The 13,629-nt window shown below is 36.6% G+C and overlaps 3 protein-coding genes across 6 annotated transcripts; 2 read left to right on the top strand and 1 right to left on the bottom strand.

Moving 5' to 3' along the window:
• The first annotated feature begins 835 nt into the window (after positions 1-835).
• Positions 836-5,265, top strand: cyb561a3a (cytochrome b561 family, member A3a). Of its 4 annotated transcripts, none has more exons than XM_073861202.1 (7): positions 836-932; positions 1,780-1,938; positions 2,192-2,388; positions 2,477-2,685; positions 4,359-4,513; positions 4,804-4,972; positions 5,094-5,265. In XM_073861202.1, exons 3-7 carry the CDS (start codon positions 2,202-2,204, stop codon positions 5,115-5,117), a joined length of 744 nt encoding a protein of 247 aa, XP_073717303.1. In that variant the 5' UTR covers positions 836-932; positions 1,780-1,938; positions 2,192-2,201; the 3' UTR covers positions 5,118-5,265. The 4 variants fall into 4 exon arrangements, with proteins under 4 accessions (XP_073717303.1, XP_055055175.1, XP_073717304.1 ...); XM_055199200.2 differs by having other exon boundaries at positions 2,162-2,388; XM_073861203.1 differs by having other exon boundaries at positions 893-932; positions 1,822-1,938.
• A 3,455-nt stretch (positions 5,266-8,720) lies between these two features.
• Positions 8,721-10,119, top strand: histh1l1 (histone H1 like1). Its single transcript, XM_055199203.2, has one exon. It carries the CDS (start codon positions 8,795-8,797, stop codon positions 9,398-9,400), a length of 606 nt encoding a protein of 201 aa, XP_055055178.1. The 5' UTR covers positions 8,721-8,794; the 3' UTR covers positions 9,401-10,119.
• Positions 10,120-11,069: 950 nt separating this feature from the next.
• drd7 (dopamine receptor D7) lies at positions 11,070-13,484 on the bottom strand. Its single transcript, XM_055199198.2, has one exon. It carries the CDS (start codon positions 12,854-12,856, stop codon positions 11,543-11,545), a length of 1,314 nt encoding a protein of 437 aa, XP_055055173.2. The 5' UTR covers positions 12,857-13,484; the 3' UTR covers positions 11,070-11,542.
• Between the last annotated feature and the right edge of the window lie 145 nt (positions 13,485-13,629).

Genomic DNA, 13,629 nt, shown 5'->3' with positions numbered 1-13,629 from the left:
ATGTGAAGACACCATTTATAAGGTTTTAAAACATTACAAACAAATCAGTTTCAAAACAAACATGGTTTGATCTTGAAGAATGCACTGCTGGCGTCCTGTAACAGTGTTTCATTAAAGCATTCTAGCTTTTCGCCACCAGAGGGCGCCTAAATTCTAATATCTGGAAAAGATTTAACACGCTCTTTATAATTCTTTATAATAGGCTTTTGGAATATGGATCATGGAATATGGATGTGCACAAAACACATTTTTAAAGCATTTTTTTCTGTAATCAAGTGTTGAAGTTTTACGAAGTTTTTCTAATGGCCACCCAGAAGAAGTACACGTATGGTACAGTATGAGTGGCTTAGTGGTGAAGACGATGATGTGCACAGCTTTCTAAAAAAAAAAAAAAAGTACCACCCTTGACATAAAAAACTGAGCAGTAGAGTAAACATAGCAATAAAACATCTTAATATACATACAAAATAAATTTCTTTTGACTCGTTTACGTGCAGTTTTACCACATTTTGTTTAAAATGTGTTTAGTAGTTGAAATTACAGGTTTACATTCTGGTCTGAATGTTGCACGGGGGTGGAATTATTGTTATACTAGTTGGCAATGAATGAGTACTAATGGTTTGACTAGGTTGGCAGATAGCCTACAGTTCTGAATTGCTGTGGTCGATTTCCGTCAAATTGTTTATCTATTACAAACAAAAGTTATTCTCGTGTAACTTTCATCTAACATAATTGTGTGAATCCATTGTTTCTTGTTATTAGTTGTTGTTAAATATTTAGCTTGGAGAAATTTAATTAAAAAAATAATGTTATTTTACTTTATTTAAACAAAATTATGTTTTTGGACTACACTTCCCATGAACCATCGCGGTTAAACAGGAAATAGCGCGTCATGGTCCGCAAACGCTGTAAACAAGAAGAGTGCACGTGAAGTGAGTTTTGCTATTTAACTCTTAATTCGTAATAGTCGTTAGTTTGACTTTGATAACTTTACCGTGCATATGTGATATATTTTGTGTTAACAGTTTATAAAATACTAAAAGTAGTTAAACAAATAGTTTTACTAGCACATGCTGTATTGTGTACGTTAACCTATGTTGTCAAGTGTCGTTATGTCACAGAAAAACATGATCAAACATTAAGAAGCGGTTTCCCGGACTGGGTTTTAGTCTAGTCCCAGACTAAAATGCATATTTGAGTTGTCTTAACTTAAAACAGCTTACACTGACAACTTGCCATTGTTCTGTCTCAAGATGCACACCAGTAATGCTTTTTTGTTGGGTATGTTTGTAAAAACAACTTAAATGGCCTAAAATTAACTAAGGCCTAGTCCTGGCTTAATCTAAACCCTGTCCAGAAAACTGCCCCTAAAAGTAATAAAGTGTTTTAAACGCTGCTGGTTTTATTGTTAGTAACGAACTGTTTTCATACTTATACCTCAATAAATATAGTACTTAGGGGTGGTTTCCAGTACAGAAATTAGCCTATTCCTAGACTAAAATAAAATTATAAAGAGTTGTCCAAACTGAAAACAACTTGCACTGACATCTTAAAATACATGAGTGCCCTTTGTTTTGCCTCAAAATGCACACAAGTAATGTTTTTAGTAAGGCATGTTTGTTAAAATTAGTTGTATTTCCTAATTAAACTAAGGCCTAGTCCCTGTTTAAGCCAATCCTTGGAAACCACCCCAAAGTTTTACACTTCAAGGCTATACATTGCATTCAGTCCTTAACACATTTAAGTATCTTGGTATGTGTGTTATGTCTGTCTTTGCAGTTTTTCATCTTTACCAAATTTTGACTGCCATCTGGGCTGTAGGTTGAAAGCGAGACAAAAGTGAGAATGATTGGGAATAATGGAAAGAGGAAGTGAGAATACCAGAAATATTGTGTCACGAGGTTGTACTTCATTTTTGGGCTTACACGCAAGCTGAAGGTATTGTATTCTAATGTGCTACCCTTGGTAGACACATTTATACGTTTGATGGTTAAGAGTTTACTCACAAGCTGGATTTTTTAAGTGTGATTATACTGTTCATATGTTGTGTTAAATTTAATTTAACATTAAGACATAATAGTTTTTAAGGTAAGTTGTATTGCGATATTTATTGTTGTATTTATAATTGTGATTGATGGCACTTTATCATTTTAATTTGCAGGGACTTTCACTTTTGTAACATTATCTGCAGCCTTCACAAGATGAGAGGAGTTGTTACATTTTATGTAACTTATCTTCTGTGCCTGTTGCTGGGGATTGCTTGTGTTGTGTTGGTAGCTCACTGGAATTATAGCTATCGAGGTGGATTTTCATGGGATGGCTCAATCAAGCACTTTAACTGGCATCCAGTCCTTATGGTCACTGGCATGGTGGTTCTTTATGGGAATGGTATGTTCAGATGTTTGGATTTGTTTAATCATGTCATTCCATGCTTTTCAGTTATATGTGAAATCTGTGTTTTTTATCTTTTGTCCAGCGGCTGTAGTGTATCGCATTCCACTGACCTGGGGTCAGAATAAGCTCCCATGGAAGCTTTTACATGCTGGGCTTCTGCTCCTTTCTTTCATTATATCTGTCATTGGGCTTTGTGCAGTGTTTGACTACCACAACACAAATCAAATACCCAACCTCTATTCCCTCCATAGCTGGGTAGGAATTTGTACAGCAGCTCTGTTTACGGCACAGGTATGTATCTTCTTCAACTATGTTCACATACAGTAATAGTAGGTAAATGGTAAATAAAAAATGATTTTAGTTTTGTTTAAATTATTTTAATAAAAGGAATCAAGTCAAATGAGGGTCACTTTACTATAGGTGGCATGGGTAATACTGTACTAGTGCTTGGACTACAGTAATACATGCTTTCAGATGAACCAATTATGAATCAAGCTACTAAAGAACCAGGAACTACTGACATGCTAATATTAACTGACTGAAGTCATGACTGTAAAATAACTGATGTGTGAAGTGATGTTTAGATGTAGCTGTTACTTTGTATAGTTATGAGGTTAGTTTAATCTGTTTTTTGATTTAGCATTAGATCATGAGATATTTAAAGGCACACTCCACTTTTTTTTTTTAAATATGCTCATTTTCCAGCTCCCTTGGAGTTAAAGATTTGATTCTTACCATTTTGGAATCCATTCAGCTCCGGGATCTCCGGGTCTGGCGCCAACGCTTTTAATATAGCTTAGCACAATATATTGAATCGGATTAGACCATTAGCATTGCGCTAAAAAATAACCAAAGAATTTCGATATTTTTACTATTTAAAACTTGACTCTTCTGTAGTTACATTGTGTACTAAGACCAACAGAAAATTAAAAGTTGCGATTTTCTAGGCAGATATGGTTAGGTAATATCACTACGCCTCCTGCAGCCATGTTACATCAGCAAAGTCCTTGGTTATTACGCCAGAATGAGACTATAGTTCCTTACCATATCTGCATAGCAAATTGCAGCTTTTGATTTTCTGTCGGTCTTGGTGCACGATGTAGCTACGGAGGAGTCAAGTTTTAAATAGGAAAAATGTCGAAACTCTTTGGTTGTTTTTTGGCTCGATGCTAGTGGTCTGGTCAGATTCAGTGGATTGTGCTGAGCTATGCTTAAAGTGCTGGCAATCAGCTGAATGGATTTCAAAACGGTGGGAATCAAGTGTTTAACTCTAGGGAAGCTGGAAAGTGAGCATATTTTCAAAAAAAGTGGAATGTCCCTTTAAGGCGCTAGTAAACTATTATTGTGTTCCTTTAGCTTGGTTGGTAAAGCACAGCAAAGGTTGTGGGTTTGAGTACATGGGGAACAAGTACTGATTACAAAATGTATAGTTAGACTACATTGTACAGTTGCTTTGGATTAAAGTGTCTGCCAAATGCATACATTGAAATGCAAAAATGTGGTGTTTGTGCCGACTATAGTGAATTGTTTCTAACTTAAATGTAATATGTTAGTCACAATGAAATTAAAGTAGCAATCATTTTATTTTTCCTGTCGTGATGCATGTCTGTATAAAAATGCTTTTGAAATAAGAAAGAAGAGTAGGACAGGACTTGAATTCATCTATCGAGAATTGATTGGATTGTTGGGTCATGTTGCTAAATCCTAATCCCTGCGATCTTTTCCTGGGACCCACCTTCGTGCCATTTCTTCGTGACCAGAAGTAAAAAGTGATGGTTTTGATTAAAGATTTTTTTTTTACATAATGAATCTCAGAGATAAGCCATTTGTAAAAAATACCACAATAATCCAAAAAAAATTAATTTTTAATTTCAATTTCATTGTGACTTTAAAATATTATGACCACTGATGTGTTTAAGGCATTTAACAATGTTTAAAAATATTCTCCCTTATCTTTATTCTAGTGGGTGATGGGTTTTACTGCATTTCTTCTACCCTGCACCCCAATAGCACTACGCTCACTTGTTAAGCCAGGTCATGTTTGGATGGGAGGAATCATTTTGGTACTGAGCGTTGTGTCCTCCATCTCTGGGATCAATGAGAAACTCTTTTTTGCACTGTAAGTTACTAAAACACATTAAGAAATGCCATGCATTAGCTTTTGCAAATGAAGACGAAGTAGCTATTTATGTCTCAGAGCTCTTAATGGACTATTCAGTGCTATTTATGTAAGCCAGTGTAATCTGATCAGTATGCTGTATTTAGTATCTAGTAAAATGTGTTTTTATGAGCAAGCGAATAATGTTAATTTTAGCATGACGGAAGTGAGTCAAATGACAGACATTTTTAAAAATGATGATGATATGTAATGTCATGGCAAATGCTGTGTTCTATTGGTTCGTTCACCAGAAAAGCGAAGACCAATGGGACGCTGCCTTATTCCATGCTGCCACCAGAGGCAATACTTGGAAATTGTTTGGGGATCATCATTGTAGCGTTTGGATTGGTTGTTTTGAAAATTTTATCCAATCAGACATGGCAACGTCCTGAGCCAGGCTATGACGAAGGAGATTTCAGGGTGAGAAACAAAGAATTTAATGCTGTCATTGTTCTTTTGTGTACTTATTAAATATCTAACTAAAACAATAATTAAGACATTATGCATTATTATTCTTACTTTTTTTTTGTCTTGTTTTCAGCCACTGGCATATGATGGAAGCTGATGAATCCAAATCTGAACATCTAAAATGTAATATTTAAATGTATTTTGACTAATGTTTTATGTTATTCATTACATTTGACTGTGCTGGCTTTATTGTATAAAACGATGTATAGAGTTAAAATAATAAAATGCATCATAAATAAATAAAATATTGATGGGAAACAATATCTATGTCAAGAAAAATAACATAAAGGCATTGCGTCGTTGTTTATCAAACCGGTTAGAACCGGTTCGGAAGGGATTTCAAACTCTGTTCAAGCCACACCAACGTCTCATTGAAAAGACCAATAGAAATCGAGAGACAGGTCTGCGCCAATAAGAACAATGGAAAACTGGGCGTAAAATTTGCATAAGTTTTTCCATATATAAGCAATGTCTTACAGCGTGCTTGCCTGACATTCCTTTGTACGCGTGGCAAACGTTTTGTTTGGGAATTTTAAAACTGCTGCGCTTTATGGTATTCAAATGTTTAGTTAAATTATTTTAGTCACCAAGAACATGACGTTACGTTTAGGTTTATGCGCACAGTTTATAACATACGTTTTATATCAATACGGAAATACCTTCAGTAATGACCATTGCATACAGTGCGATACGTACGTTTATTTATTGAAGGCTGTATATTTTCTTTCACGTCATAGTAATCATACATTTAGAAAAATATTTTAAAATGTGCATGATATCCCCTTTCCATGTTATATTGGTACGTCCTTGCACAACCCCCCGCAGTAGAGTTGGTGCAGACATGGTTTCAACAAGGTCCGCATCCAAGCTATACTAAGCAAGTCGTGTCGGTCAACCTTATTTTGATTTGTGTACTTGGAAGCTTGAACTGTGATCATGTCTGGTCGAGGAAAAGGCGGCAAGGGTCTCGGGAAGGGTGGTGCAAAACGTCACCGTAAAGTTTTGCGAGATAACATCCAGGGAATCACGAAGCCAGCCATTCGTCGTTTAGCGCGCCGTGGTGGTGTAAAACGTATTTCTGGCCTTATTTATGAGGAAACGCGCGGTGTATTGAAAGTTTTTCTCGAGAACGTCATTCGTGACGCTGTAACCTACACCGAGCACGCCAAGCGCAAGACGGTAACTGCTATGGACGTAGTGTACGCGCTGAAGCGACAAGGACGTACGCTGTATGGTTTTGGTGGTTAAATATCACCCGGACTTTTCATCTAAAATAAAAAAGGCTCTTTTAAGAGCCGCCCAAATATTCATTTAAAAGAGCAAATTGCTGTCAATCTTTTCAGTATAACGTTAGTTTATGATGGTGTATTATGTTACAAATATTAGTGTTTATTAATTTCATTTTGTTTATGTTTGTGGACTTAGATCACCACGCAGCCACGAACTATCGGTAGATATATAACAAATCTTGAATGGTTTCCCATATTACAGGATTTGAGCTTAAAATAATCTATATATATAAAATATATATAAAACTTATATATAAAACTTTTATTCATATTCAGAAAGTGCTTTATTGCCAATTTTGTTTTTGCACACACAAAATTTGTCTTTGTGACAGAAGCTTCCATTGCAGAGGAAAAGAAAAAAAATGATGCAGACATACCTACCCACATACAGAGGAATTACACATTAAAATGAAAAGGAATTAGTTCATCCTAATAATATAAAAAGAAAAAATATGTAATCAGTGTTTCCCACAGGATTTTGAGAGACTGTGGTGGTGATGACGTCACCTACTAATTAGCATATATGTGACGTCATCATGTCGTGTTTACGTTTGATCTAGTGTTGGCACCTGAAATATGTTTCACTTCTACTCTTTGATCTGTATCTGTATTTGATCTGTATTATATATCAAATTACATTTTAAGCCGAATTAAGCTGTTTTAAATAGTGAAATAAAAATGTAAATGGGAATCATGAAAATTCTATTTGTGGGGGCCAGTGTTGATTCTGTGGTGGGCCACCACAAATAAATCAATGTATGGGAAACACTGGTAATAAATTATTGCAATATGGTACAGTAATAGAATATAGTTCGCAGTAACAGAATATATAAAAACAATAAAATGTTTTTGTGAATGTACTGATGTTATTGTGATTTTCCAGGTATAAAAAATAAGCATAATAATAATAATAATTTAATCTATCAGTTTATTCAGTTTTCAAAACTTCCAAAAAGTAAATTTTGTTTAAATCTCAACAATCATGCATTGTAAATTATATGATGATGCACCGCCTATTACATAGCCTATGTAATCAAACTATTATGATCTGTAATAAATTTACAACCTAGCCTGGTTTTCCCCTCACTACAAACACTTCCAGTTTTTTATTGCCACAGTTCCCTCATTAGACTCGCCCACTGAGGAATTTATAGACAAATGGCATTTAAAATTGAACTGCTCAATGTTAACATAAGAGGAATTCATATTTTGCTGTAAAGCAGTAGTGTAATAAGCGTTTCATAAATAGCCTACTGACTTCACAATTGGATGTACCAATCTAAATTGTATGAAAGCGACTGTTAAATTACAACTAGTGGTCCAGTTGGTCACAATAATGGAGTTGATAACTGTAACGCATTTAGCTACACACCAGTCTCAGATGTTGCCGTACGATTTAAATGAACTACAAGTGCTTACAATTTTTAAATTTTTATTTTAAATAAAGAGTAAAGTTCCTGTCTCGTGATCAGTGCAGAACACACTTATGAATTATCTGTATTTAAGTTAATATCTGAAGTCGATTATCACCATCATCATGTGCGCAGCAGACTACGAATGAAGTTCTTCGCAGGACAATGGCGGAACGTAATGGCTTTTTCCACATAAAATGTTAATCAAAAAATATAGTTAATTTATAAAATCTTAAATGACCAAATAGTATAATAGTGAATGTGTTAATGTCGAAATGTTGCAAAACGATTATAAATCTAATACATTATATGCCCAAGATAGCTTTCCTTCAGTCAAGTCAGCACCTCGACTACGACAACACTTCTTCAGAGAATAAATGCGCGTTCTATTACTGATACCTTTAAATGTTTCCAATATCGGGAAGATTGCTTACATATATAACTGTCTCGAATCGAGTACTGTATGTAAAGATAAGTTTATTAATAGATTTTTGATCAAAGAATCTCCGTCAGATTAAGATAGGTTGAAATGGCGACTATGCCGAGCTGTGTTACCTTCACTGGAGAAAAACACTTCAAATGTTCATTCTGTGAACAATCTTAATCCGAAACCACCACGAATGTGTACATTAGGGTCTTTAGTATGCAAAACGTTCATAGTTACACTTGTATTTTTCGGACTTTAATATATAATCTACAAAAGAACAGAGGAAGTGCGATGTTTCCCGCAGAGTCTAGCACTAAATTTGGACGCGTTTTTATTATTATTCAATAAATCCACTTCTATTTTTCCCAATTCATCAACTACCCATAAAGAGAAAGGTCTTGGCTATCGTTTGGTTGGTTAAACGCGTAAAACCAACACTCTTTATCATTAAAACCTTTGTGTTTTTTAGGACTAGAAAACACATCTATGTGTAACTCAGTCCTGTCTAGAGCGGCGGTTGCACCGGTTGAGTCTATATGGTTCTCATCTCCCATTTAAATCCCGCCCTCAGCTGTTGGATGTAAACATTGTTTGTTTGACAGCTTTGTGACTACGTGACATCGCATCCAAGTAAACTCTCTCAACTATGGCAGAAACTGCTCCCGCGGCTGCTCCGGCCAAAGCTCAGAAGAAGAAGACGGCAAAGGCGAAAAAGGCTGGACCGAGCGTATCCGACCTTATCGTCAAAGCCATCGCTGCTTCCAACGAGCGTAAAGGAGTTTCTCTTGCTGCCCTGAAGAAGGCTTTGGCAAGTGGTGGATATGATGTTGAGAAAAACAATTCTCGCGTCAAGATCGCTTTGAAAGCGCTCGTGAACAAAGGGGCGCTTGTTCAAACCAAAGGCACCGGCGCCTCCGGATCTTTCAAGGTGGGCAAAAAGACAGCAGCCAAGCAACCGGTGAAGAAAGTTGCGGCCAAACCGAAGAAACCAGCCGCGAAAAAGCCGGCGGCCAAGCCAGCGGTCAAAGCCGCTAAACCGAAGAAGGCAGCGGTAAAGAAACCTGCACCGAAGAAGTCTCCCAAGAAAGTCAAGAAACCGGCCGCCAAGCCGAAAGCCGCCAAAAGCCCGAAGAAGGTGAAGAAACCGGCCGTGAAGAAAGTTGCAAAGAGTCCTAAGAAGGTCAAAGCAGTGAAGCCTAAAGCTGCGAAGCCCAAAGCAGCCAAGGCGAAGAAAGCCGCCAAGAAGAAGTAGACTGACAGACTTTATTCCACACACTTAAAGGCTCTTCTAAGAGCCACCCCATCTTCAGAAAAAGTGCAAATGTTCCCAGTGCATGTATGAAGGCTTTTTTTGTTGGACTGCGACAATGCTTTCTTACTGGTGTGTGAGATCGTGTTTTATATAGACTTTAACTCGTTGCTTTTCAACATCACCAGCGAGTAGAACAATGCAGCGAAAGACATTTATTAAGATTTGTCAGTTTGTAATATAAATGACAGCCTCTACCTCTGTAACTGACAACAAATCCGATTACTTTGTGTAGATTTTCCAATCCTCCAGCGGAAGAATCCACCGGTTGGAAAGTGTCCAAAACGTGCATATACGTTAACGTATACAAGTATGTTGTGTTGATAATTATTCATGTGAGGGCGTACGTGCACTTATGCTTACGTGGGTGCCTATGTAACTCAATATGATGGATGTTTTTATAGGCTTAACTATGATTAATTTTATGTTTATGTTTTTATTTTGTATTCGAGTATATGAGACCGTGTAAATATAGCAATAAAAAAACAAGCATTTAAATTATTCATTGTTCAGTGACAGTTTGTTAATGTTGGGAAATATTCCTATCAGTCAAATTGCTTGTCTGTTCTTTGTATATTTTTCCTGCTAATTTACCATTTATTAACAGTTATATATTTTGTCTAAAACTTGTATAAAACTAATAAATACAATCAATATCTGAATCATGGGAGTATTCACTTATTTAAAACAATTAGAGTTGTGTTTATGTAGCTTACATTTAAAATACACTTTTTCAAATTGCATACATAATAGGCTGATAAAATAAAAGTTCATAACAAAAATAACAAGTGCATTTAAATTTTAGAAGCTAAAATTTTGCACATTCAAAATGCAATATTTTACAAAGGGAACTAATTCAATATTATTTAACATATTGTTTTATATTGTTTATTTTGTTCCTTTAGTAATAATAGTTTATGTTGACACACATACCTCCTGCGTAAACTAATACCATATACTGGCAGGAATTGAAACTCAATTCTGTTTTAACTTGATACCAGCCTTGCACATCTCTAGGGGAATTTCTACCCATTCTTTTATATCAGACTGGAAGGCCTTAAGTACCAAACTGATCTTTTCAGGTCCTGCCACACGATCTGTGTTTGAAGTCTTTGACTAGTTGTCTTTTTAGCCATTCCTGAGTAAATGATGACTTAATTTTCAGATCTAAAGAACTATCAAAGTTAAAGTGTAGTCTCAGAAATGTTCAGCTTTAAAGGGACACTCCACTTTTTTAAATATGCTAATTTTCCAGCTCCTTTAAAATAAAACAATTGATTTTTACAGTTTTGGAATCAATTCAGCCGATATCCGGGTCTGGCGGTACCACTTTTAGCATAGCTTATCATAATCCATTGAATCTGATTAGACCATTAGCATCGCGCTGAAAATAAACCAAATAGTTTCGATATTTTTCCTATTTAAAGCAACACTATGTAGTTTCCATGTAAAAATGACTTACAGCTCCCCCATGTGGTTGAAAAGCGCAACAGTGCCAGGTATCATACACTCTTGTGAAGGCAGGGGGAGGGTCGGGGCTGTGATTCCTACCATCCACCGCCACTTTCAGAGTGTTCTTGTAGCAGATAGGAGGCTGCTCAGGTTGCAGCAACAGTACAATTTGTCCAGTTAAGAGTTGTTCTATCACTGAAATAATTTTAGAGACATTATTTAAAGGTAAAAAACTACATAGTGTTGCTTTAAAACTTGACTCTTCTGTAGTTACATCGCGTACTAAGACAGACGGAAAATTAACATTGAGATTTTCTAGTCCGATATGGCTAGGAACTATACTCTCATTCTGGTGTAATAATCAAGGACTTTGCTGGCGTAACATGGCTGCAGCAGGCGCAATGATATTACGCAGCACCCGAAAATAGTCCCCTTGGTTTATTTCAATAGCAGGGGACTATTTTCAGACATTGCATGATATCATTGACTTCTTTAATAAACCATGATCATGTTGCTATGTAAGAAAAATAATAATATAAAATAACAATAATGTCCTTCACATTAAAAAAATGAACACATCACAAATGTATTAAATGTAATGTACATCAACACTTAAGCAAATGTACAGATATTCTACAATATTCCAGGGATACTATGTGATGATCCATTATGAATCACATGTTCAAGAGTATATAACTCTTCTTCTTTATCCAAAAAGAGTTCTGTCTCCCCATGATCTAGCATAGGAGGCCTTTCCCCATATATAAAGTTACATTCAGTCTCATCAGGGCCTTCAGCTATCTGTGACACCGTATCAAAGCACACGTCTCTCTCACTTTCCTCCCCGATAGCATGTGGAAGCAGGCAGGGGTGAGTCAAGAGATGAGCGTCTCTAAGGTTCGTGGAGTCACGGTGATACGACACCAGTTGGTCGCTGAAGTCAATTGTTCGAACGGCATTTCGAGAGCAAAACTTCCCACATCCCAAGAGGCTGGAGAACGCTTTACGGAATTCTGCGTTAAAAGCATAAACTACAGGATTTATAGTAGAGTTAGCCCATCCACACCATACAAACACGTTAAAAGTTGTCTTATTGACACATGGGATCTGTCCAGCATCACAAAATGGCACCATGCAGTTCAGAATAAAGAAAGGGAGCCAGCAGCAGACGAACACACCCATTATAACTGCTAAAGTTTTCAGGACTTTGGTTTCCCTCCTAAATGAGCTTTTTAACTTATCTTCTGGTGCTTTATTGCAGCCTTGGCAAGACTGAGCATGCTTAATGGCGCACTCCTGCATGGATATCCTTCGGATCTGCCTCTGGGCTATGAGGAAGATGCGAGAGTATGTTACGATCATTACTGTGACGGGGATGTAGAAGCTGATCAGAGATGAGGTGATGGCATAAGTGCGATTCAAACTGGCATCACATTCGTAAGCTGCATCTCCTGGGTCTCCTTCATGACCCGGAGTTTTATGCCAACTCAGCTGCACGGGAATGAACGAGATCAGAACAGAAAGAGTCCACACCACTCCAACCATGATAAATGCCACTTCCCTTGTCATCCTCTGCTCATAGCTGAAAGGGCTGGAAATAGCCCAGTAGCGATCCACACTTATGATGCACAGATTAAGTATGGAAGCTGTGGAGCACATAATGTCAAAGGCAATCCAAACTTCACAGAAACGGCCAAATGGCCAGAAACCCACAATCTCTGCAGTAGCCTTCCAAGGCATTACAAGAGAGGCAACCAAGAGATCTGAAACAGCCAAAGACACTACAAACACATACGCCACTTTGCAACGAAGATGATGGAAACGCACAACGGCGACACACACCAGAGCATTCCCTAGGAAGGTGGAGAGCACAAAAATAAAAAGCAGGCAAGCGGTTATAGAGCGAGTTATTCTCTCTGAAAGATAACCTTCAGTCTGGTTTACCATTTTTTATGTTGTCCCTATTACCAGAAACTGAAATATCAAGCATCCGTTCTTTAGGCACCATCTGCGTATAGTTCAAAATCCAAAGATTTCAAAAATGAAGATAGAGTTGCCCCTCAATAACTGAAATATTTTAAAACAACCTTTCTTCCTTTAGCCAGTGAGAATGCAGTGCAGAGGGTGAAACTAATGATCTTGGAAGTAGGACTTGGGGGAGGAGCCTAAACAGAAGGCGGGGCAAAGACTGATGCAATTTATATGTAAGGTATTGTTTATTAATAAATAAATATTTTTTATATTTATAATTAAATGTTTAAAATAAACAATAACTTTTATAAATTGAACGAATAACAAAAAATAAAGGGAGGGAAAAATGTTTTGCCTCTTGGGACACACCTAGCGATGCTTAGTTGGGTCTACTTATGCATTTATATGGTGGATTAATTTACACTGCTGCCCCTTTAAGTGCACCGTTATCCACACGGTGGCGGTATACAACTTATTTTATCCGTCCCTAAATATGCCCCACGAGAAGAGATGTTCAAGAAAAAAATACTCTCTGACAAATACTAAATCTCACTTATATAATTTATATATAAAAATAATTTATACAACAAACTTTATAAGCAGATGAATAACAAAAATGTGCCCCATCCTCTTCTATCAGAAACACTAATGGTTCCTTATAATGCTACTGCTAGGAAATACATCACTTTGTTACTACTATTTATAATAATTATATATTACTATTTACTACAGTTAATTAAAACAGTTTT

The sequence above is a fragment of the Misgurnus anguillicaudatus genome, chromosome 22, assembly GCF_027580225.2.
Source record: "Misgurnus anguillicaudatus chromosome 22, ASM2758022v2, whole genome shotgun sequence".
Lineage (NCBI taxonomy): Eukaryota > Metazoa > Chordata > Actinopteri > Cypriniformes > Cobitidae > Misgurnus > Misgurnus anguillicaudatus.
This window is presented reverse-complemented; position numbering and strand designations above follow the sequence as displayed.

What these genes read in the sequence shown, in the direction of transcription:
- cyb561a3a (XM_073861202.1), top strand. Translation starts at nt 2,202, where the DNA reads ATGAGAGGAGTTGTTACATTTTATGTAACTTATCTTCTGTGCCTGTTG. An exon ending in GGTGGTTCTTTATGGGAATG is followed by an intron (nt 2,389 to 2,476) that starts GTATGTTCAGAT and finishes TCTTTTGTCCAG; the next exon opens with CGGCTGTAGTGTATCGCATT. An exon ending in ATGACGAAGGAGATTTCAGG is followed by an intron (nt 4,973 to 5,093) that starts GTGAGAAACAAA and finishes TCTTGTTTTCAG; the next exon opens with CCACTGGCATATGATGGAAG.
- histh1l1 (XM_055199203.2), top strand. Translation starts at nt 8,795, where the DNA reads ATGGCAGAAACTGCTCCCGCGGCTGCTCCGGCCAAAGCTCAGAAGAAG.
- drd7 (XM_055199198.2), bottom strand. Translation starts at nt 12,856, where the DNA reads ATGGTAAACCAGACTGAAGGTTATCTTTCAGAGAGAATAACTCGCTCT.